We start from the raw sequence: 25,581 nt of genomic DNA, 5'->3' as shown, positions 1-25,581 counted from the left end.
AGTTTAATGGTTAAAACTCATGCTTTAGGGGGATGTGCAGATGGGTTTGTTCCTAGATAACTTTGTCACCTCTGAACCCGAGAAGGGTCTGGGGTCATAAAACACAGACTCTTTGAAGTTGAGATAACACTGTTATGTTTGGTATACATACTGTGTGTAAATGTTGATCGGGGCTCTGCTTCACTGACTAACCTCAGTGACAGGGTCTTCAAAGGCTGAATGCCTTTGAAGACCCTGTCACTGACTAACCTCAGTGACAGGGTCTTCAAAGGCTGAATGCCTTTGAATAAAACTTATAAAGACAAAGTCCGGATTTTCTCTTCTTGTGAGTCAACTTCTCTCCACTTTGATAAGAAAATTCCACTTCACTGTGATGAAGGATTAAGGATGGAGAGGCTCTGTAAGTGTATTGTAATAAGCACTGACACACACTATGATGTTGTCAGTGTACATAAGTTCCAGATATGGCTTGAAGAAAACAGTAAACAGACAAGTTAGTTGCTGTGACTGGGACTTTCTCCCAAAGGGCCACAAAGGAGCTCCTGTATAAAATACAGATCATTCAAGGTGAGCCTTGTATCAGTCAACTACAAAAGGAAGTAAACTGATGATTAACTGACTTTCCCTATTAACACTGTTAATCTTGCATATAGATCCCAAGATCAAATATTTTCCACTCTTAGACAATAAGTCTTAATAGTAGATGAAACATTAAAATATATGCTATGTGTGTACCTACATGACAGGTGAAATATTACAATAAATTTAAATCTTTTTGTTCTGCAGATATCCTGTGATGTGTGCTTGAGGTGGTTTCACCATGTTTGCTGTGGATGTCCAAACACATCAGCAGCTTTTATTTGTAAGGCCTGTTGAGGGAAGATGACTTGTTGAAGTTTTTCACAACTCTGCAATTTGTTCAGTGTTTATTTACAGGTGGAATTACACCAATTGTTGTTATACTATTATTTATTTTAGATTTTAAAAATAAGCACATTGTATTTATGTTGAATACGTATCTTAATTGAATGACCTATGTTTAAACAACATGTTCTTGAACGTTTGACAGAATCTTTAAATTTTTAAGCCTAAAAACGATTTTTCCTGTGGTGTTTTGTAATGAGGTATCTGTAAATGTGTCTAGTTTTAATTTTTGTCCAGCCAATATGTCTGTCTATAGTCTTCTTATGTTGAAGCTGTAAATAAATATTATCTGGACCAATTCAAAGTATGTATACAAATTTTACTGTTGTGGTAAAAGGTGTGATCATTCATTTCTAATAGGCAAGGGAGAGAAAACATAATGTTAAGTTAGGGGAAATTAATGGGCAAAAACAGCCATGTTTTTATAAACTAATATTCAAGTCCAAGTGATGATTCTACTATTTCAAAGAGATGGCACCATTCATATCACCCAGTTTAACACAAAGGGAAACGTGTATGTGTGTATATATATATATATATATATATATATATATATATATATATATATAGTCAGTCATTTTCTACCGCTTATTCCATAGTGGGTCACGGGGGAGCTGGTGCCTATCTCCAGCAGTCTGTGGGCGAGAGGCAGGGTACACCCTGGACAGGTCGCCAGTCCATCGCAGGGCAACACACGAACAACCATACACACACTCATTCATACACCTAAGGGCAATTTAATATATATATATATATATATATATATTTGCATGTTGTCCCCGTGCATGCGTGGGTTCTCACTGGGTACTCCGGCTTCCTCCCAGAGTCCAAAAACATGCCTGTTAGGTTAATTGGTAACTCTAAATTGCCCTTAGGTGTATGAATGAGTGTGTGCATGGTTGTATGTGTGTTGCCCTGCGATGGACTGGCGACCTGTCTAGGGTGTACCCTGCCTCTCGCCCATAGACTGCTGGAGATAGGCACCAGCTCCCCCGTGACCCACTATGGAATAAGCGGTAGAAAATGACTGACTATATACTGTGCAAACTTGTGAGCGAGCGACCAGACACCAGATATATACTAAACTGTGCTCTCATCTCATCCGAGATATATATATCTCGGATGAGATGAGAGCACAGTTGCAGAAAAGTGGGACAGCTTCGCCGAAACACGTTGTTTGAGCTTTCACGGTGTCCGTAGATCTTCTGCGGCGCAAGCACGGCGCACTGGTTACGAGCGCTAAACAAGCACACGCCTTTTTTGCCGCGTGAGCGGCAAGGAGACGCTGGGGAAAGCGTATCTGATGGGGAAACGCGAATCGACGTAACACCTGTTAAGCGGAAGACGAGTATTCCATAAAAATGAAAAACAAACTGCTAAAACTTGTATTTTTTTTATATCTGTATTTAAAAAAGAAATGCTGGTTCATATTTTTTTACCTAAAGTTATTTGGAGGCTTTGTGAAAAGTCCAAAGGTTTAAAGTCCATCACTAAAGGTATATTAAAATGTTCTGTTAAAATTAACACTGGTTTATTGTTTAGCATCTATTTTTCCCATATTAAATCTATGTATTCAAATTGAAGATGGGATTTTTCATAGTTTTTCCATGGAAGATTGTTGATTCAGATTGATCTAATGACAGATTGATTTATTTTAACGTATTTTACATGTCTTGACAAGGAGTGCAAATAAATGAGGATGGTACCGATTATCTAATTTAATCTGTCATGCTGAAGTAAAATACTTTTATTTTTAGTTTTTCTTCGCACAGCAACAGCTTATCTACACTACAAAGCGCAGCCAACAAGATTGACCCAGTGAGCACTCCGTAGCTCTCAAATGTGGATAGCTGTCAGGTTACCATGCAACCTGATAGAGCATAGGCTGGCTCATTTGCCTTTCCGGGAGTAATACATGTCATTAGACACGCCAATCTAACTGCATTTATTTCCCTGCTGTATTTAGTCAAGTTTGGGACCCACGCTAAGCCTTTTTTTCGAATAAATTTGCTCACTTATTGTCAGCTAGTGTGCGGCAGTTAGCTAACCGACGACCGCGTCGTTAAAAAGCTAAACGCTCCTTGTTTGTTGGGCTAAAGTAAGGTGGCGCTGCTCACAATCAGTTTCTGTGACATCAACACTGAACTTTGAGAATGAATGTCGCTAAAACTGGTTACCGTGTGTTTTCCGCAAACTCCTCCGCTGCCTGCACAGAGTTGGCTAAGAAGATAACAGAGTGAGTACGCCAAAGCACTAGTTAATGTTTAGCTATACTCACTTATATACAAACATTTAGGTGCGCTGGGGTGTAACTAGTAACTGTCAGAAACATCCGAGAAAGGGCATGTTCAGAGGCTTTGTAATTGACTATGTCATGATTGAATGAACAATGATAGAAATGCCCCATAATCTTAAGGTTACAGTTTAAAAGGTGCATGCAAAAATATGCTGTTGTTTTACAGGCGGTTGGGGGTTGAACTGGGGAAGTCTGTAGTCTTTCAAGAATCTAACAGAGGTAAGACAAAAAAATCCTCCACTCAGGTAAGTGGTTGCTGTGCACATCATATCCCCTCCTTGCTCCAAACGTCCTCAACCTCCAAGTTTGCTGTAAGAATAACAAAAGGTGTCCATCATACCCATGTACAAAAGTGGAACACATTTGTTTGGTTATTCATAAATCATGTGCTTAAAACCCTACACACAGGTATGGGATGTTTTCCTTTGAGTCTTAGCAACTAAGGGGTTATCATAGCTGGGTTTTTTTTCATGATAATACTACATGAGCATATGCAAAAGGTTAAGGACCAATTTTAAATGGACATTTTTACAGAATGAACCGATTTTTATTCAATTAATGTGTGAAATAGGAAAGATAGTTATGGTTCTTTGATACACGGCAAATACGAACACACTGACAGAACGTCAATTCCCAGACATTCACCCTTCTTTGAGAATCCTAGAAAAAATGATTACTCCTGAAACTGGCTGTTTCAGGAGTAATAATTTAGATTTTTGTTGAAATAATTACAACAAAGAAGGTTTTTTTTTCTTTTCTTTTCTTTAAAGGGAACAGTAGACTCGCAGTCACCTGAATCAAGTGAAGCTGATCCCTGCTGAAGCAGGGATACATCTAAAACATGCGGGGCAGTTTGCTTTGAGGACCAGGGATGAAAAACACTACAGTAGAGGATTGCTTTATTCTCACAAATAAAGAATTTGTGATTTTAACACAGAAATGTGTATTCATTGTTGTTTGTTGATGTCGTGGCTTATCCAGCGCTGTCTACAATAATGAGGACCCCTTGCAGTGCTGTGTAAAAAGCCTTAAACCTAAGAAGGCTTATATTACAGCAGCATTATATCACACAGAAAGAAAAATAAGTATTATCTAATGATGAGGTTCTTTTTCTTTCTGCTCTCGGTGGAGGAGGACGCTTTTTCTCTGTCTCCCGCACCCCTCCCATATCTGTCCTGCTTCAGCTCTGTGTCTTGTCTTTGGAGCCTCTTTTTGCATATCTTCCAAATTCTTAGTTATGGATTTGTTCAGCTGGTCTCTCAATGCAATTGATCAAATTTTCTCGACGAGAAGACAGGATGAAGGAGAGCCCAACTTTTCCGGGCTGGACGTTTTTCTCTGGATACACAATGGACTCCTGGCAGAAGTGGAGGATTGTGTGTTTGTCGATAATGTCAGTCGAGGATGTGGAAGATGTGTATATAATTGGATGTTTGATATCAGGATTTCTGCTTTTTGGAGTCAGCGGTTACCTGGCATATCGAGAAATTCGGACAATGTCAGCAGCTGTTCTGGCAATTGTGAGGCTGCCTGGCATGTGTGATGGGATCTTCAGGGCGATCAGCACTCAGACTGAGATGTTACGTGAGTTGAATCGCAGACTGGATGGGATCCTTACACAGGATCGCAGGCAGGTTGCGGTTCCTGGACTCAGGGGTGAAATGGGATAAATCTAGGAGAAAGTCGTTCGCTCGGATCTGGCGAAAGACCAGGAATTTGGCTGTTTGGATTTGCCTTTGAGAAGCACCAGCGAGACTCTCAAGGCTGACGGAAAATTAAGAGTCAGCCTAACCCAAATAATGATTGTTTTTCTGAATCTGGCTCCCCTGCACGGCCTTGATGGCTGGCTATCTTCAACTTCTCCTGGAAGTTATGTAAACATGACGCTCTGCTCCCTCTGCCCCCTCCCTTCCCTGAGGACATCTGTGGACCTGCTCAGAACTTTGTGGCCGGTTGATGAACACTCCAACGAACCATCAAGGACAATGGCCTCTGGGACAGTGCTTCATGGACTTACTTGCACACACTCACATGCACACACACACATGCTCAAGATACACATATGCACCCCCTCACACCACCTTCACCGTTCCCGGCATGATGTTGTTTTGTCAACTGTTGCTTCTTTGTGCTGAGGTTTTTTGCAATCTCAAACTGTATCCTGCTAAGGATAAAGTGTGAAATATGATTTTTTTCCCTCTACTTTCCTAATGTGGCCTTTTGTCTCATCTAGCAAGGGCAGCGCCTGTGAGTGGGCAGCAAAGCCTCGGTGACCCGTCCCCTCCTTGTCTTGTGTCATGATGTATGTTTGGATGGGTACTGGAATTCTAATTTCCCCTCGGGGATCAATAAAATATCTTTGAATTGAATTGAATTGGATGATGGATGAAGATAAACTTTGTCACAGCTCAGGCTGTTTTCTGCTCTGATTGTAAACTTTGGCAGATTTCTACGAGTAGCTATTCTTGCCATTTTGTGACGTGTTTACGTTTGTGATGGTAGGATAGAAAAAAAAGTGTTTAGCTGGCATAGCCAGTCTTATGACTTATGAAGATCTGCAAACAGTTGCTTTACTTAAATGTCCTGTTTTTTTGTGTCTTTCCCACTTTGAAGAGTGGTTAAGGTAAATGCGCCTTTGTCTCAAGTAATCTATGGTTCAGGATACCTTGACAACAAAAGCAAAATATAAATGTCAAAAATGCGTCAGTTTCATTTATTATATAGGGTCGATTTGGTACAAATAATTGCCATAAAAGTTATTTCCTAATACAGATAATTCCCCCCTTATGAATGTTCCCTCAAATTATAATAAAGTTTTTAGTGTAATATTATCACACTACCATGAACAATTAATTTATTATTAAACTTTTTACACATCCTTAGCAAAACAGCCATTACATCAGTATTGTATTTGAGGCCACGCTGCTCCCGTTATATAGATTAAAAAATACGTTGCTGGTTTTTTAAAGCCGATCAAGTTCTAGAAATTATTGTTGCACATTGGAAATATATCCTTTTCGTGTCATGTAGTAAATTAATCCTTTGTTTATATTATGCAGACGTTCAAGCACATTATTTATATGGTGATTGTTAATTTCCCTCCTTCTCTTAAACGTTTCTCTAAACGTACAAGTTGTATATGTTATGAAGTCATGCATTTAATAAAGTTAGACCTGTCTGGAAAGATTTATCAACAATTAATAAAACGTTGTTGTTTCCTTTATTTAGAGACAAGAGTGGATGTGAAAGAATCTGTTCGTGGGCAGACCATTTTCATTATCCAAACCATACCAAGGTGAATGCAGGACGTTTGTAGATTTCATTGCAGCTGGACCTTTTCCTAACTCAACACTTTAACTTTATGTCTTCTGTGTTTTTGCTCATATAGAGATGTCAACACAGCCATCATGGAGCTCCTTATTATGGCTTATGCTCTTAAGACTTCCTGTGCAAAGAACATTATTGGAGTTATTCCTTACTTCCCCTACAGCAAGCAATGCAAAATGAGGAAGAGAGGCTCCATAGTGTGCAAACTCTTAGCTTCAATGTTGGCTAAAGCAGGTGAGGGCAACAAAACAAAACTGAGCAGCAGATTTTCTCAAAAGTTTCACTTGTTAAAATTAGAATTTTTGCACTCTGAAGGATTGACGCACATCATCACCATGGACCTGCATCAGAAGGAGATCCAGGGCTTTTTCAGCTTTCCAGTGGATAATCTGCGTGCCTCCCCATTCCTGATTCAGTACATTCAAGAGGAGGTGATTGTCCTGTTGTGTTGTGATCGTGACTTTATCTGATGACATTAAAAAATCCAAATAATTGAAGCAATCAGCATTTGAAAGAAATGGTAACACAGAATTTTCTTTATTCTGGTAGATTCCTGATTACAGAAATGCCATCATTGTGGCAAAGTCTCCTGCTGCAGCTAAAAGGTAACAAATGTTAGGCAACACAACATTGATTTTACAATGAAACCACAGTAGAGGACAAGATTATTTTAACATTTATGTTAAGTATTCACTGTTTATTTTTATTTCTTGTCTTTTCAGGGCTCAGTCCTACGCAGAACGTCTCCGACTGGGTCTGGCTGTGATCCACGGTGAGGCCCAGTGTGCAGAGTCGGACATGGCCGATGGAAGACACTCCCCACCATGTGTGCGCAACACCACAGGGCACACAGGACTGGAGCTACCCTGTAAGATTCCCCTCTATCTTTGTTTAGCTCGGTGGGGGGGGGGATTTTTTGGGCAATTTCCTTTTTTTTTGTTGATCCAAAACTGTTAAAATGATATGTGTCACAGGTTATTGTTTCTTGCAGTTGCATTCATTTTAATTTATGATTGTTGATACACTCGTCAGTTTTTCAAAGTTTAAAAACACACTTTTGACTTGTCAGATTACTATAACAAACTAATACAGGCCATCTGAACAACGCTTAAATGTAACCATCATTAATGCACTTTTGTTTTTCTTTCTGGAACACAATGAAATGTCTGCATTAGAAGAATAGTTAGTCTAATACAACTTCTACATGTGCTAACCTCTTCTGAGCTGATGATTGTGCTGTTTCTCCCGCATACCATCACTCATACTCAAAGAAATAGATTTTATGTCATTGCATGATTTACTACACAGATACACTACTTCTACCCATGATGCAACTGTAGTAAGCTACAGTATTTAATTTACATATAGTAAGCCCCCCTCACACTGGAATAAGGTTGTATAATGAAGTCAAAAATCTGCCAGAAAGTATATGGTCTCTGCAGGGTCTCAGAGTAGTCTTCTGTGGCGTATTAAGAATGCACTGATTGCACTGACTGTTACACGTCATGCAGTGTGAAAATGCCTCGGTGCTTTGATCTTCTGTGGGAGTGGGTGGTAGCATTAGTCCTAGCTATGCACTGGGCTGCCCCTGCAATAAGACCTCCAGCTGAGGAGAAGTGCACACACCTCCAAATGGTGCATATAGCTTAGCTAACGAGGGTCCGGTGGAAGCTGTGAGTACTTCAGGTTGTAGTTCTGATGCCAAAAAAAAGTACTAGCATTATATTTAGTGGTGAGGAAGAGGAGTAAAAGTGTGTGGAGGGTTACAGGTATAAAATAGTTGCTTTAGAGCCTTAGTGTGATGAGCTCACAGTAGAAACATGCTGATTTTGGCTGCATGATTACTCCTGATTGCAGTTGCCAAGATGCACACACCGAGCATTGACCTAGGTTAAAAGTATTGCACAGAACGGCATTCTTAACAGGGCGCTACTCTCTGTACAGAAAATACCCAAACTTGCATTATTGCAGGCTACTGAAAAACTGATGGTGTTTTACAGCAAGGCTGAAACTGCTGCTGGAGAATCAGAAACCTTCCACATGTATTGAAAAATAACAGATTTGGATAAAACGAGCCCGTGCAGATGGGAGTTCTGTGGTTCGATCATGGATTTGCCACGATTCACCTGTGTTCTAGCAGTCTTTAAGGTCCTGGAGAACGTTGGGTGGTGATAATCTGGTGTGAAGGGGTCTGAACAACATAATATTTAAAGAAACATCTCTCTTGCTTGTTTCTCACCACATATTTAATAATCATGCATTAGGGTGTTAACTAATGTTTCGAATAATTGTCAGAAAAATAAAATCAAATGAGTGTGTCATTGGCAAATGACTCCGATAGAATAATCTCTGTACTTTTTTATGTTTTCATGCTTAATTTTGAGGTTATAAAATCCATTTATATATTTTCTTTAAAGAAAAGAAGACTTTGTTTTAGACTTTGATTCAGTCCGTCTGTTTATTATCATTTTTCAATTGCTTTACACACAGAATTTTTTAAAGTCTTGGCATAAAATGTGTATCGTGTGTTATACTTGTGCATTTGTGTTAATGTGGTGTTTATTTGTTGACAATAGCAGGCAAACAACAGGCTCCGTTCCCTGGCATAGAACTTCCAAGTACGACAAAGTTAATATACATCTGACCTTGAAATGATTCCTCTTCAAAGTCTTCCTTAATTTGTGCATGCGTAGGAAAAAAACGGGTTTGTGTTTGCATCTTGAGAAACATACAGTCTGGATTCATAAGGGGGAGTTGGTGGAATATTAACGCTCCAACTAATTGAGCTGACAATCTTTTTTTCCAATTGGCTGTGTGATCTTCACTTTACTCCCAGCAGCAGTTTCCATGGAGTGTTTTGGCCTAAAATGAACTGATGTCCTGTTTGCTGCACCCCCCTATGACTCCAGCTTCTTCTACAAGATGGCCAAAACCCTCTTTGTTTGTTGTGCTCTAATTTTAGTTTGGAATCCTTAAATCAAACCAGAACTGGGTCAATTGTGTTTGTTCTTTCTTTTTTTATTTTTATTTTTATTTTTTCCATTGGATTCATCTTGCCAATCAACACATGCTGCCATTTATCAACCACTCTTAACCTAATTAACCTTTTGTCATGATTGCATGTGAAGAAACAATGAAAGCATGCATTAAGAATCTATTATTAGAGCGTCATGGAGGAACGTGATGGTTGACAGATTCCAGTGTTGAATCTAGACCAGTGAGCAGGTGAAGATGTATTGGCAGGGTTTATTAATCTTTTTTTACAACAGTAAAGGTCAGACTTTTTCCAGGTTACGTGATGCAGCACAACGATATTTTTGGACAACTGTGTATATTAATCACAATGTAGATTCTGCTGTTCTTGGTGTACATAATAATTCCAGGTTTTCTGATACTGAGGGGCTCATGAGATTCACTGTTCTGGAAGGCATGCTTTTCCTTTTTTTGCTTTATAAACCTGTTCCTTTTACAATCAGCGTGGCTTGCTGATTGTTTACCTGTTTGTTTCCTAAAGCCCGTGTGATTGTCTGCATTTACATGCACACCAGTTTTATGAATTATTATTTATCCGATGTTTTTTTATTAGAAACATTGGAAATGAATAGCTATTTAAAAAAATGTCCTCAAACATCAACTATGCAAATTTCTTTTCTGCTTTATTTTGCAGTTAGAAATGGGTGTCACATATTATGGGATATGTGTGAGGTTTATACGGTATGTACATTTCTGTTCAAGATGTTTACATACACTCATCACCGATGTGAACGCCATAATAGCTTATACAACATATAACTTTAGTCATTAAAAAAAAGAACCTAGTACTCAAGTTTGAACATGTTTGGGATTTCCTGTAATTCACATAGGGTCAAAATTATACATGCAGCGCCAAAAATATACGTATACCCCTGGTTTGGATACATGTCTCTCTTTAGCAAGCTGGATAATAAGCACATGCTTTTTGTAGCTGTTAACGAGGTTGTTGCATAATCTGACTGTATATTTGATCTCTTTTCCTAAAAGAAATGGTAGACTTGCACTGACATGGTTTTTTCAGCATAGTCCACAAATTTTCTGTGGAGCAATGCCAGTAGCTTAATGATGGACTGATGTATGCATTCAAAAGCCAGTTTTCCATGTTTGAGGTTGACTTGTGGAAGCCTGCAGGTGTATCCACAAACAGTTTGACTCAAACTGTCCCCTCCACATGGAAATGGTTAAGATGTTCAATAAGAACCAAATCTCAAGCTTATCTGAAACTGGACCTACTTGAGTACGAATGTCACTGTCCACAGTGAAGTCATTTTTATTTCACCCTGGACTAAGAGGGGCCCGACCAAGAAAAAGTTGACTGGCGGGGTGAGGGGGTGTGGGTAGTGTGTAGTACCTGTCTCCTGTGGTCCATGGGTGAGATGCAGGTTACACCATAAACATGTAGTCCATTGCAAACACATGAAACAAGAAACACACGCACCTTAGTTTAAACTTGACTCTAATGAATCCAACATACATGCTTTTGGACTAAGGGAGGAAGCTGCAGTATATGGTAAAAACCATGCATGCATGAGGACACCATCTCTACAGAAGGCCTTGGCCTTTAGGTGTGTGTGAGGTACTGGGTTCAAACTCATCAGTTTGAACCCAGTACCTCTCTAACCGCGCCAACCTGTGTTCCACCATACATCAGCCTATATGGGAGAACAAATACTTTCTGGAGGAAAGTTTTGTGGTCATACGAGACAAAGAATGAGCTGAAACCGTTTGCTCCAAACGGTAAGCATTTGCAAAAACCTGGTTTCTTTGTAAAGGTAACACTCAATATTATAGAAATATCATCTCATCAGTTTTTGGCCATCTGGGGCCCCATTTACGGGTCCCAAAGGCTTAGGGAGTTAAGCATCTAGGACTGGGTTATCTGCCATAACAGCAATATTATTATCTAATATCGATATCGGCCCAAATGTTCATATCAATGCATTCCTAAGCTCTACTATTTCTGATAAGTGGTTAAATGTCCAGCTAAAATGATGCCAGAAGCTTTTTGATGACTGCAAAAAGCGTGTGGTTAAGGTGCAACTTGCTAATGGTTGTTTAACCAGTAATCTATGAGTGTATGTAAACAACTGACTGTACCCATAGATACCATTGTAAATGTACAGGTGTTGGACAATGAAACAACTGTCATTTTAGTGTGGGAGGTTTCATGGCTAAATTGGACCAGCCTGGTAGCCAGTCTTCATTGATTGCACATTGCACCAGTAAGAGCAGAGTGTGAAGGTTCAATTAGCAGGGTAAGAGCACAGTTTTGCTCAAAATATTGAAATGCACACAACATTATGGGTGACATACCAGAGTTCAAAAGAGGACAAATTGTTGGTGCACGTCTTGCTAGCACATCTGTGACCAAGACAGCAAGTCATTGTGATGTATCAAGAGCCACGGTATCCAGGGTAATGTCAGCATACCACCAAGAAGGACGAACCACATCCAACAGGATTAACTGGACGCAAGAGGAAGCTGTCTGAAAGGGATGTTCGGGTGCTAACCCGGATTGTATCCAAAAAACATAAAACCACGGCTGCCCAAATCCCGGCAGAATTAAATGTGCACCTCAACTCTCCTGTTTCCACCAGAACTGTCCGTCAGGAGCTCCACAGGGTCAATATACACGGCCGGACTGCTATAGCCAAACCTTTGGTCACTCATGCCAATGCAAAACGTTGGTTTCAATGGTGCAAGGAGTGCAAATCTTGGGCTGTGGACAATGTGAAACATGTATTGTTCTCTGATGAGTCCATCTTTACTGTTTTCCCCACATCCAGGAGAGTTACGGTGTGGAGAAGTCCCAAAGAAGCGTACCACCCAGACTGTTGCATGCCCAGAGTGAAGCATGGGGGTGGATCAGTGATGGTTTGGGCTGCCATATCATGGCATTCTCTTGGCCCAATACTTGTGCTAGATGGGCGCGTCACTGCCAAGGACTACCGAACCATTCTTTAGGACCAATGGTTCAAACATTGTATCCTGAAGGCGGTGCCGTGTATCAGGATGACGATGCACCAATACACACAGCAAAACTGGTGAAAGATTGGTTTGATGAACATGAAAGTGAAGTTGAACATCTCCCATGGCCTGCACAGTCACCAGATCTAAATATTATTGAGCCACTTTGGGGTGTTTTGGAGGAACGAGTCAGGAAACGTTTTCCTCCACCAGTATCACGTAGTGACCTGGCTACTATCCTGCAAGAAGAATGGCTTAAAATCCCTCTGACCACTGTGCAGGACTTGTATATGTTATTCCCAAGATGAATTGATGCTGTATTGGCTGCAAAAGGAGGTTCTACACCATACTAATAAATTATTGTGGTCTAAGACCAGGTGTTTCAGTTTCATTGTCCAACCCCTGTATATATTCAGCAGACAGATGTATTTATCTGTTTAATGAAGCCAAGCTACCAGGAGAGTAAAGATGGAGTGTTTAAATATATTAAAACAATAATGTGGCTCCTAGGGGTGTGCATGGAAATGTAGGCTGTTCGCTGACAGCGCTCAGATTACACTGACTGGTCCCACAACGTCTGTCATCGGTGTTTGCCACTGTTGGTGCGTCTTAAACTGTCTGCAGGCTGCTTCTAAAGACTGGGCCTGAAGTTGTGTGTGTGTATATATACAGGCACTTTTTTTGTTGATTGGGTATTCTGGGCTTTTGTCATTTAACCTTTGCATGGCATGCTTTTCACTAGGTTTAGTCTTTCAGCTTGATCTCCTAAGACGTAGGAGGGGTAGAATGGAGGGGAGGGGGTACATGAACCACTGGCTTTGATTGATCGATCATAATTTTAGTTTTGCTTTGTATTTTTAGAAATCAATTTAACGATTTAGGAAAAAAAGAACATGATTTGCTCAAAAACCCTTTTACCCATTTTACTCAATCTACTTAGATTTAGTCTTTGATTCCTAAAATCAAAAATAATATACTCAACTATGGTGAAAGATGAAGTAACCTGATTTGGTTTTCATTTTAGTAATGATGGCCAAGGAGAAACCTCCGATTACTGTAGTTGGAGATGTTGGTGGAAGAATCGCCATAATAGTGGTAAGATTTACTGGACATTTTTCCTGCTCTTCCTTCTCCGTTATACATCGTAGGCGCAATATTAAAATTGTTTCTGTTTAGAATGATTTTTGAATATTTAGATGAATATTAAGGTATATGAATTACCAGTTATCCCCTTGACCACAAGGTGGTGTGCTTTATGTGCTTTTTAAGCTGCTTATTTGTCATCTATGGTCCCTTATTCCCTCTCCCTTCCTGTTTTTGGTGTCATTGGTGCATTCTGTTGATTTTAACTGGGTGAACAGGTTCAAATGTTTTACCTACATTTACATTTAACTACATTTCTGTTGTCTTTCCACCCAGGATGATATAATAGACGATGTAGGAGACTTTGTTGCTGCTGCAGAAATCTTGAAAGAGAGAGGGGCCTATAAAATCTATATCATGGCCACCCATGGTTTACTTTCTGCAGATGCTCCTCGTCTCATAGAGGAATCCGCCATTGATGTGGTGAGAATAAAGAACTTTATGATCTTTAGCCATGTGCATCTTGACTTACCTATTGTTTTATTCCTAATAACATATTCTGTTTTATACCAGGTCAAATAAACTTAAATTAGGAAGTCAAATGAGAACAAACTGGAAACTGTATAAAAAAAACCAAAAAAAACCCCGAAGCTTGCAATCGTTAGACCTTATCTGTTCTGTAGGAGAAAAGTTTAATTTAACATACTTCCTTTTAATGGAAACTCGATCTGAACTGTGCTGCCGAGTGCAATGCGGTTTGAACAAAGAGTCATTGTTTTCAGCAACTTCGTTTTTATAAGGCATCAGTTTCTGTTCCTAAAAGCTGGCAGGTGTTCAGATAACAATGGTTACAGTTAAATTAGAACATTTGTTAACCTGACATTTCCCCTGTGGTCTGTATTTACAGTGCCACGCAAATAAAGTATTCATACTGATTTTTAGATTTCCAGATTTTGTCATTTCATGACCACAAACATCAGTTTATTACACTGGGATTTTATATGATAAACCAACACCGTGTTGCACATCATTAAGGAAAATAAATTGCGATTTACAAAATATTATAAAAATAAATATGTTGTGCAGTCACTGTTTCTGTCAGCAGCCTGACTGCACATAACACCCCCCCCCCCCCCCCCCCCCAAGGTTACCTTTTTTCTGACAGTATTTGACATTTTTCTGTATTTTAAAGCATGACTGCAATCAACATGTTGAATTATTGTAAACAAATGAATAAATATAAATATCTTCATGTGTCTTCAGGTGGTCGTGACAAACACGGTGCCCCACGAGGTGCAGAAGCTACAGTGCCCAAAAATCAAGACTGTGGACGTCAGCATGATATTAGCCGAGGCGATCCGCCGCATCCACAACGGGGAGTCTATGGCCTACTTATTTCGCAATATCACAGTGGACGACTAAGTTGAGTGGGTAATGGACGTCTCTGCACCTATGCTAACAAAACGCTGTTCTGTGTGTTGGCTTTGAATGACATGCATATATGTATCCTGATTAATTTAAAGAACTTCTCAAAATTTACCAAATAATTTGTCTTCTTTCTGAAAGCTAATAAAACGTGTATTTTTTTGTTCCTTTTATAAAAGCACTTGCTGGCTCATTGAGAAAACCTTTGATGTTATTCCCGACATAAATCAAAGGAAGTAATCGTCAGAAATAGCTTATTTACATGTTTCTAATTAAAAAGTGAGGGTCATAACTAGATCGCTGGCTGCCGTTTCTAGCAGCTGTTCAAAAACATTGTGTGTGAATAAATTTCACGGGAGAAGTTATTACGGCTGTCCTACAGGTAGTGAAACTGAAGACAGAATGTGTCTGGCTGTTTAACCAATGAGCTGGGAGTGTCACTTTTAACCTGTTTCAGCCCTGGAAGCCTCCTGCTCTGAGTAAATCCAAGTCAGTGCCAAATCTGAGAAGCCACACAGTGAAAAGTTGAATGCATTTAAGAGACGGATGCTGCTGCTGGTTTCAGTGTGGTGCTTCAGCATACCGTAGTTTATTGTGTTGGCCCTGCCACAGATCAATGTTTGCACACAGATTAAACCGGATTTGGAGAAAAGACAAAAAGGGAGGTTGTGTTTACTTTGATCTAAGAAATACATGGTTTCACATAAATCAGAAATATCTATATTTATAATTGTAAAATTATGGTGTATAGTTTTTTTTGTTTCCCTTCCAACTTAAAAAAAACACTAATTCCAGTTATTTTTTTGTCATACAGTACAAAAGTTCATATTTTCATATAGAGAGTAATTTGCAGAAAATAGCTGATCATCTGCCTGCTTATGAAGTTAACAGAGCATGTTGCTTTTCCTAAGAAAAGCAAAAGAAGAAACTCCGTTATTGTAAGGACTGCTTTATTCAGCTTTTTTGTCTTATTGTAAGGGACGTTTGATAAATATTACATCAAGAAATTTGCAGAAATCCACTAAATTGTATTTATTGCATGGTCCACTAAACTAAACAGCAGTACTAAATTAGATTACTTAAAATTGTCACCCATTTCCCCCAGCATTAGTTCATTCTGGTATTACCTCTACTGAGGTTTATGGTGAACTGGCAGAAATGTGAACATGGGCCCTATGATCCATTTTATTTCTACTTTCTTATAATCATTTTTACCCTCCACTTTTTCCTGTATTAAGTTTTACTGAATTTTAGAAAACAATGATTCTTAGGATAAACAAAAGTGAATTTCATAGGCCTCTTGGTGATGCTGGAGAGTGGCTTTACTTCACCTACGTTTTGCTCAGGGAAATACACTTTAGATGCCAATGCACATTTATTTGTTCCTGAGTTTTTCAGGGTGTTTACCTGCTGCACCTGTTTTAAATAGAAAAAAAAAGCCAGTCAGTCAGTCATTTTCTACCGCTTATTCCATAGTGGGTCGCAGGGGAGATGGTGCCTATCTCCAGCAGTCTACGGGCGAGAGGCAGGGTACACCCTGGACAGATCGCCAGTCCATGTGTTTACCTGCTGCACCTGTTTTAAATAGAAAAAAAAAAGCATTTGGTGAAAATGTCTTCCATGCAAAAGTGATGTTTGACTTTACATCTTTTAACCAGCAGTTTTTTTTTGGTTTAAAAAAAAAAAAAAGCTGGATTATTTTTTCCTTGAAATATTAATAGAACATTTGAGAGTGTTAACAAGCCAGTGTTGTGTTAGCATGAACCTAAGAAGTGTGTGCATCGAATGACACTCCCGTTTAAGCTCTAACTGCATCTGTGTTTAATGCATTTGGTAATGTCTCGTCTGTATTTACGGTTCCAGATTCCCTCTCCGTAGCCCTCTGTCTGACTCTGTTTTTAATTGTATATGCAAATAAAATAGTTGCCTCCTTCTCAGCCTCCTGTTATTTATGTGAACCATTAATTTCCCAAGGTGGACTACAGTACAACTTAAAAGTTCAAATATTGAAAAAAAATCAAAAATAGAGGAACATTTGTTGTGGATTTTCTCTAATCCACACAATCAGATGTGTTAAACATGCATGACCCACTAATATTTGGTTAAATGTTCTAAAGCAATTTTCATTTCAAAAACACAATCATTCTGGTGTTATCTGGCTCAACATTTGACCACTTTTGTTGGTGGAATTGTTAAAAAGATTCACATTGGTTGTTTTCCTGATACAGACCAGTTTTTTGAACATATTTCACAATTTGTTTTTTTTACAGGGTCGAACGTGGGGCCGTTCCAAAGATGTATTAATGAGCTGCTTTATCTACATATTTTGGAAGCAGTTTTAATGTCTGAGGTGATTGTTTTACTGTCGACTCTTTGACTGTAATCATCCGATGAAACAAGATTGTCTAGGATGTTCAAGATCAATCCAACAACACCCAAGGCTACTAACAACTGCCAACATTTTAACATTATTTTGAGTCATCACGTACACCAAGAAAACAGGCCTTACTCCAAATCTGACATCTCTAGGCTCTATTGAAGTATGTAGCGGGCCACATGGACAAACCAAACATCTGCTGAAGAAAACCTTTATGGTCAAACAAGACAAAGGTTGGACTATGTGGCCAGAATTTGGAGGAGTTAATAGGAAGCTTTCAAGCCTAAAAACCCTCTTCCAACAGTCAACATGAAAGTGGTGGTGGCAACATGCCGAGGGTCTTTTCTCTGCCAGTGGCACTTGTGCATCACATTTCACCTCAGATCAGTAATTTGCACTTTGACACAGCTGAATGCTCCATCTGGACAACATCATCCTAAACATAAACTGGATTTTTGCAATGCATAAAGCAGCCTGACGATTAGCTCCTACAATTGCCCAGATCAGAACCTTACTGAACACAAAGATTGCACTTAAAACCCAGGTTCAGGGCAGAAATGACAAATTATCAGTACACATTATACTGTATTAATGACTTTTCTTGCAATATATAAAGACCTGAAAGACAATCCACCCATACATTTTGTCTGCTGTAACATTATATAATCTGTTTGAAATGAATTTGCCAATGTGGTGATTCTTGTGTTTAAATGTATTTGTTTTATCTTTTGATGGATTCTATATAAATGTGCAGTGAAGATGAACAGATCTCTTAATTTGACCTGATTAAAGTGACAATTAGAGTTTTTGACTGAATTCTGAATTAAATCTGTATCCCTCTATGTGGGTTTCAATCAATCATTACACACAGTAGACCTCTGATGAATGTCATTGAAATAATGTGTTTTTATCAAAAAATATACAATTTAGAAATGAAAAATAATATTGATTGATGAACATTAAATGCCAAACTGACCTTAAACTCCTGAAGACAGAACTTTTAAAGCAAAACTGAAACGTTGGATGCAGAAAAGGTCAGAGATCCTATACTTGCTCTAAACTTCTCAGGTAACCATGCAACTCTGAGGAGCTTGGACCAAGTCCAGGAGCAGACCTTTTAAGAATTTTGGCGCTGTTGCAGCAACACTTTCATCTAAAAGAAGTCTTGAGGCTGTATCATTATCGTCTTAATAAAAATGTCTGATCACACCTGGGCTCTGCAAAGAAGGGTCTGCCTCTGTGTCTCCAGTCGTGTAGCAAAAATAGAGGAGCAGCTGTGAGTTTAAAGAGGATAAAGAGGAAGAAAAGGTTTGATTGTTAAAGGTCGCTTCCTCGTTTTCTTTTGGCAAAACAATTCACCTTGGCTGTAAACTTTTAAAAGAGGAAGCACGCTGGGCCTGTTGACCGAAATGTTAACGCTGCCTATGACGGGCTTTGTGAGTTCATAAAAGTGTCCGCTATAAAATACAGCAGTCAGAACTTTAACGTGACTGTGAAGCCTCTGAAGGGATTCTAGAAGGGAACATTGATGCTGTAAATGGAAGGAAGTATCAAAGCAGAAGACTGCCACATTTATGCCAATGTAGAATACAGGCCTGGAGCAGCTGACATTTGGTCCTGACCAGCCCTTAAGATTAGATAAATAAAACCTCAGATGTTAGTTTATCAAAACGCTGAGACAAAATATAAAGATGCAGCCATTCTGCTTCCACAACAGTTATGGTAGTAGGTACAATCTTGTGCAGCACAGTTTGCTTAGTTTGTGTAAAGTATTTAAGTGTGCATTCAAGGGAAGCAACTTGCTGCTTTTGAAGAGCATGAGGGACTTTTGAGTCCATTATTATAAACAGAAGTTATCTGCAAGACAAAGATATTCAGGTTCATTAGAGAGTTGCAAAAATAGAATAAAATAACGTGCAGTGCCTTTCTGTAGTTTTATTCCACTTTCTCTGGATTTAGGTCTGGATTTTGACTGGCTTATCATAGCATTCGTGTATCTGCTCCATTCATCTTTTCATCAACTCTAACCAGCTCCACTGTCTCCACCAAAGAAAAACATCCCATCGGCATTTTGCTGTTACCACTGTGTTTCACTCGGTCATGACCTGACCGTGTAAAATTTTTGAGTTTGAGGTCCTTTTCTGTTTTCTCTACTCACTTTCTTCAGTGGCTGTTATTTCAGTTCATTCATGTTGATTAGATTCATCATTCATTCTTGTGTTTAAATTACCTTCTTGGATTCATGTGCTAGGTGTTTTAGTCTGTATGTCCTTGTAGATCTGTTTACTCCCTGTTAATGGTTTTCAGCTCTTGTTTTATATTCCTGTATGTTGACTTCTGTTTGATTCCATGCTCATCTGTATTAATCAGCCCCCCTCCTTCAGTTGCTCTGCATGTTTGTTGTCACCAGCTGCCCCATATTCCTCCTGATTAGCCTTCCTTGTTTTTTTGGTCCTTTCTCCTCCCTAGCTCGGTATTTATACACTAGGGTTTTCATTTCACGCCACTGCATTACACTGTTGCCTACCCGCTCAATGCATGCTACTTTGTTCATGTCCTGAACTCTACCTCTGAAGGTTTTTCCTGTGTTTAGTTATTAAAGACCGGGCACAGACTCCTAGCTTGAGTGATTCAGTTCGCTGCTGAGAGCGACTCTGAATGAGGAGAGGACAGAAAGTCCTATCTTAGTGAGGGGTCTTTGGACCCGTTGCTAGGTGTGATGCTGTCTTCTAAGAGCTGTGATTGGTGGTTGCAAAAAAAGCAAATGTGATCCTAGTAATCAATGGAGAGAAATGAACCAATGATAGAATTTAGACTGGATAGCTTATTCACATGCTCATCATTATTTTGATTTGCTTAATATTATGTTTACTTGCATGCTGTTTACTCTTCATACTACATGTATTTCATGTTAGTTAATTTCATATTAATATTAAAATTCAACATTTTACTGTCATTGCCTTCTTACTCTTACCGAGGGAATATTCTAAGAAAAATCTAAGAATTCAAGAAATCCTACGATTTTTCTTAGAATGACGTCACTGGGAGCTACTTTCAGTCTTAGGATTCTTTGTGAATACGGGCCCTGTTCAACTCACCATGCAGCTTGGCGTTCCTGATCTGCACGTTGGTCCTAAAAACACTGTCGCCTGTTATGACAATACGGGGATGATGTGCTCAAGGTGACATGCAGTGTTATTTTCCAAAAAAGATTAGGTAAAAGACATTTTTTCGGGCGTTCCTTTATCAGTGGTTTTAATCTTTCTTCAAGATTTTGTGGAGTTTTTGTCCAATAGTTGTCCTGTTGGCAGAATTTTCCACCTTAGCTGCAGCACCTCCAGAGTTACTTTGCACCTCTTGGGCTGATTCTCTTATTAATGCTATGCTTGGCCAGCCTGTCAGTAAAGGTGGACCGCCTGTTCTCTTTCCATTTTCAGGTGATAGATTAATCGATGCGAGATGTCTTAAACTACAGATATTGATTAATAATCCAATCCTGCTTTAAATTTTTTATCAACTTTATTGCTGACCCATCAGGTGTTTTTTTGGACTTTGTGATCTAAGAAACTGCTGAGGCCTTCACAGAGCAGTTGGATTTATGCTGAACGTTTATTGCATTGGGTGTACCAGTTAGGTGACTTCTGACGGCAAATGGTTCCTCCGGATTTTATTTAGGGGTATCACAGCAAAGTGACTGAACACAAATATTTTATTAGTAAAATACCTTTGTATGTTTTTCTTTTACACCACAATTACTACTTGTGTTGATCTATCTCATAAAATCACAATCAATTGTATGTACAGCGCTTTGAGTGTCTCGTTACTGAAAAGCGCTATATAAATAAACTTACCTTACCTTACCTTACATGGAAGTTAGTGGCTCTAACATGACAACATATGAAAAAGCTTCAAGGAGTATGGGTTAATTTGCACGGAACTGTCCGTTTTGTCCAGGTGTTATACGTGATCATGAATGATAGGATTTTGACCATGGCAGTGTTTGCATTAACATATAACGAAATTGTATAAATGTATGACAAGTTGGTGTCAAGCCTAAAAAACTTTCTCCAGTAAGTGGAGAGAATCTATAAGTCCAATAGTTCAGTTCTGTCCTCCCCAACTCTTTTGTAGGGTGGGCCATTTTACTTTTCTTCTCATTAATGTCTATTAGGAATAGCACAAAAGGGCAATTATTAGGGCACCTACGTGTTTCAGCTGTTTTTAATTTGTGGTTTAGGTTATTCATAATTTAACGGGTCTGCGTCACACATAACTGAGTCCACCACCAGAGGGCAGTACAGCACAAACAGAAGTCATGAAACTGTCCATATGAGACCTTGTTGATAGGTTCAACACACACTGCTTCACTTCTGTAAGTAATTCCGCTTGGTACCATTGTTGTCCTGAGGACCCTGTACTGGAAGATGTACATAAAACAAAGACAGTCGATAGTTTGTTGCAGTTTTATTTTAACTTATTCATCTAGTTAGACCAGTACTGCTCTCAAAGAATTTGAACACATCAGTACAATACACATAGCTGTTTGCACAGACTTTAAAATCCAACCTATTACATTCACAAATAGATTTATATCAACAATTTGCTAGTTCCTTTTCATTTAGTTGTGCATAATTGAATTATTCCCAATGTTTAATAAATAATTTTTAAATGTGAGATTTTAAAAATATGGCACAAGCATTTGTCTTGTGGCTAAAAATAACACTATTTTTCTTTTCACATTAAGTATGCATTAGAAGATTATAAGAAAGGCTGCAGTTATTCTCTTGACAGCTTATTTGAATGTTCTTAACACATTTCATTTCCACAATACAGAACCTTAGACAAAACAGTGAAACTTAGAAAAAACGTCAAGCAGAACTGCAACAATTTTCCTTTTTTTTCCATCAATCTTGTCAGACAAAATAAAACTTTATTCTAGTTGATGTCTTAAGCTTTATGAGGATACACAAACAAATAGGTGCTGTAAAACAGACAATCCATTGATTACCAATATTAATATTTCTCTAAAGTATAAAGTGCACAGTTTATCTTCTTCATATGTTGACTTCAACTGCAAAATAATCACATTTAAAGATAAAACACTATTGTTTTTGACTGATTGCTCCACAGAAGCTGATTTGTTTCCCACCAAATGATCACAGTTAATTACTAAAACATCAATAGTTGTAAGCACAAACCAAACACGACATGCTCAGAGCTCTGTGTATGTTTTGACATTCACAGTAGGTACAGTCACGTTCAACCACATTAATCCTGTCTTTAAGTTTATCTTTGTTTTCATCTGTTCATGTTTGTCTTAGCAGAAGTATCTTGGAGCATGGAGCAGAAGGGAACATTCGATTATCTTGTCAAACATTGTCTCTTGGTTTGTTTTTCTTTCATCAGTTTAAATGTTCCGGTTCCGGTCTGGTTTGCATGTTTTTCTCTCTATGACAGGAGGCAGCTGCGGATCTTGTTCATGGGGGGGTGCTTTTTGTTTTCCTTGGGAAAGGTTTCACGTCTCCTGCAGAGTACTGGACTAAGTTGAGTGGGCAGGTTGGCCCGCTGCAGCAGTTCCCTGAAGGCCTCCATCACATTGACGTTGTCCTTGGCTGAGGACTCCAGGAAGATTTGGTTCCAGTCCACTTCCACCGTGGACAGTACATCATCACTGGAGACCCGTCGCTCTTTGTGTCGGTCTATCTTGTTACCGATCACCACAATGGGTGTATATTTGTCCTCCTTGACTTCCAGAATCTCCTCTCGCAGCCTCTTAATAGCCTCCAGGGAATCTGGATCATCCACCGCATAAACCAGGGCAAAGGCATCGCTGTTCTGGATGGAGAGTTTTCGCATGGCAGGGAAGGAGTAGCTCCCACTGGTGTCCATAATGCTGATAGTGACTTTGATTCCCCCCACTTCATACTCCTTCCTGTAGAGCTCCTCTACTGTTCGCCGGTGCTTCGGCTCAAAGGTGTCTTTGAGGAACCGCTGGATGAGGGCTGTCTTCCCTACTCCTCCTGCTCCTAGAAACACCAGGCGCACTTCAGTCTTGTGTTTTGTATCAAAAGACATGACAATGTTTTTCTTTTTTCCTCGCAAAAATTAAAATGTCTTCTTTTTTGTTGCAGTCGATGCTTGCTGGTAAAGAAATGTGCTAACAGAGCTGAAAGGTGTTGATAGTAAAAGCCTGCATGTGCTCCTCTGTCTACACTCACACACTGTATTTATTTACACTCATCACCTGCCCACTAGGTTTCCAGCCAATCGCAACAAGGAAGAAGGTTGAATTCAGAGCAGCCAATCAGAAAACAATTCAAGAAGAGAGTAGAAAAACTTGCTCAAGGTGTTCTTTGTGAGCAATGCAGACCACATCTCTGAGTGTTTCCATCAATCAAAACGCACAACTAAAAAGGAATTTTTGAGTTTAATCAAGAGAAATGTATTTTTCTGCAGAAGAAAAAGTTGATCTAACATATTTTATGGAATATTTCTAAAACTATCTCACACACATTTTGCCTTTCAGAGTATTCTTTCCAATCACAAATGTTGAAGCATTTTGTGAGAATTTTATGCAGTAAACAAAAATGAGGTATTGCATGTCTGTTAAGTGGAAGGGAAATGATACACGACTGAAAAGTGTGGTGTGCATTTGTATTCAACTCCCTTTACTTGGATACCTTTGGATAAAATGCTGTGCGAGTTATTTCACCCCTCGAATATGGCAGCGCTTGGCACCCCTGGCAGCGTTATGCTGTGGGTTTTTTTTTGGTTTTAAATGTGGTAGACCAACACAAAGTAGCATATGATTTTGAAGTAGAAGGAAAAATCTTTTCAAATCCTCTTACCATTAGAAATCTAGAAGGTCCAATGGCATTTGTTATCAGCTCCCCTTAGTCAATACTATTTAGAACCACCTTTTAGGGTCAGTCTCCACCAGCCTACCACTTCTAGAGATGGACATTTTTACCTATTGTTCTCTGCAAAGTAGCTCAAGCTCAGTTAGATTGCAAGATTTTGTGTTACATTGTATTGGTCTAAAATAAAATCCCTCTAAATTTCATGAACAGGCTGTAATGTTACAAAATGTAATAAAGTGTAAGGGGTATACAAACTTTTTCATGGCACAGTGACTTCTCTAAAGATAGGCAAGTTTACCTTTTTGCAAATTTCAGTGCCTGCCTTCCAGGGTGTGACCAGCAGGTGCAGGCTCAGTAGCTGTGGCTCATTAAGATTCATTAGGAGAAGTTTATAGAGGAGCTGGCTCCATGAGACAGATGCCAGATTGTCTTGACAACGAGTTGTAATCTACCCGTGTCCCTTGCTTCCCGAGGTTCTGATTCATGTGTCTCCGCATATTATATTACTAATCATGGTGGGCTACCATGACCAAAAATGCCAGGGCCATTTTTTGGTCCCAGTCCAGCCCTGAACTCCAGTCTTCCCCGTATCAGTAAGCTCTGCTCACTGATGTCAAGTCTTTTCTCATTGTAATGGAAATTCTTGCGGTAAGCATTCCAAAGTGTATGACCTTTGGGTTACCTCACTCCTCTGAGCATCTGTGTTAGGAGAGGAAGCTGTAAAAGCCATTATCAGAAGTTTAATGGTTAAAACCCACAGTTAGGATGATGTGTTGGGAAGGACAGATGGGTTTCTAGATAACTTTGTCACCTCTGAACCCGAGAAGGGCCTGGGGTCATAAAACACAGACTCTTTGAAGTTGAGATAACACTGTCATGTTCTGGTATACATACTGTGTGTAAATGTTGATCGGGGCTCTGTTTCACTGACTAACCTCAGTGTCAGGGTCTTCAAAGGCTGAATGCCTTTGAATAAAACTTATAAAGACAAAGTCCGGATTTTCTCTTGTTATGAGTCAACTTCTCTCCACTTTGATAAGAAAATTCCACAACATCATCATCTCCAGAAACAAAATCTAACCACTTAAGTGGATGACAACATTACTTAATTTTGTCACACACAGCTTCTCTGCCTTGTAGCGTACCCCAAGGATCTGTTTTGAGTCCAATACTCTTTTATCGTATTTTCATCCTTTAGGTAAAATCCTCAAAAGCTTTAAAAATCTGTCTTATCACATGTATGCTGATGACATTCAATTATACTGCACGTTTAAAATGTCTCATTTGCA

The 25,581-nt window shown here is 39.2% G+C and overlaps 2 protein-coding genes across 5 annotated transcripts; one reads left to right on the top strand and one right to left on the bottom strand.

Annotated features, from left to right (window-relative positions):
• Positions 1-2,736: 2,736 nt before the first annotated feature.
• Positions 2,737-21,743, top strand: LOC124864266 (phosphoribosyl pyrophosphate synthase-associated protein 1-like). 4 transcript variants are annotated; one of them, XM_047358977.1, is made up of 12 exons: positions 2,737-3,160; positions 3,387-3,439; positions 6,449-6,515; positions 6,609-6,781; positions 6,863-6,978; positions 7,097-7,152; positions 7,270-7,415; positions 9,124-9,165; positions 13,572-13,642; positions 13,967-14,113; positions 14,894-15,057; positions 17,326-21,743. In XM_047358977.1, exons 1-11 carry the CDS (start codon positions 3,078-3,080, stop codon positions 15,050-15,052), a joined length of 1,113 nt encoding a protein of 370 aa, XP_047214933.1. In that variant the 5' UTR covers positions 2,737-3,077; the 3' UTR covers positions 15,053-15,057; positions 17,326-21,743. The 4 variants fall into 4 exon arrangements, with proteins under 4 accessions (XP_047214933.1, XP_047214932.1, XP_047214934.1 ...); XM_047358976.1 differs by lacking the exon at positions 17,326-21,743 and having other exon boundaries at positions 2,738-3,160; positions 14,894-16,988; XM_047358978.1 differs by lacking the exons at positions 9,124-9,165; positions 17,326-21,743 and having other exon boundaries at positions 2,738-3,160; positions 14,894-16,988.
• A 597-nt stretch (positions 21,744-22,340) lies between these two features.
• On the bottom strand, positions 22,341-23,657 carry LOC124864267 (ras-related protein Rap-2a-like). The gene has a single exon (XM_047358980.1). It carries the CDS (start codon positions 23,505-23,507, stop codon positions 22,881-22,883), a length of 627 nt encoding a protein of 208 aa, XP_047214936.1. The 5' UTR covers positions 23,508-23,657; the 3' UTR covers positions 22,341-22,880.
• Between the last annotated feature and the right edge of the window lie 1,924 nt (positions 23,658-25,581).

Source organism: Girardinichthys multiradiatus, chromosome Y, assembly GCF_021462225.1.
Source record: "Girardinichthys multiradiatus isolate DD_20200921_A chromosome Y, DD_fGirMul_XY1, whole genome shotgun sequence".
NCBI classification, from domain to species: Eukaryota; Metazoa; Chordata; class Actinopteri; order Cyprinodontiformes; family Goodeidae; genus Girardinichthys; species Girardinichthys multiradiatus.
Note: the sequence above shows the minus strand (reverse complement) of the source record. Positions and strands in the feature narration are given on the sequence as shown.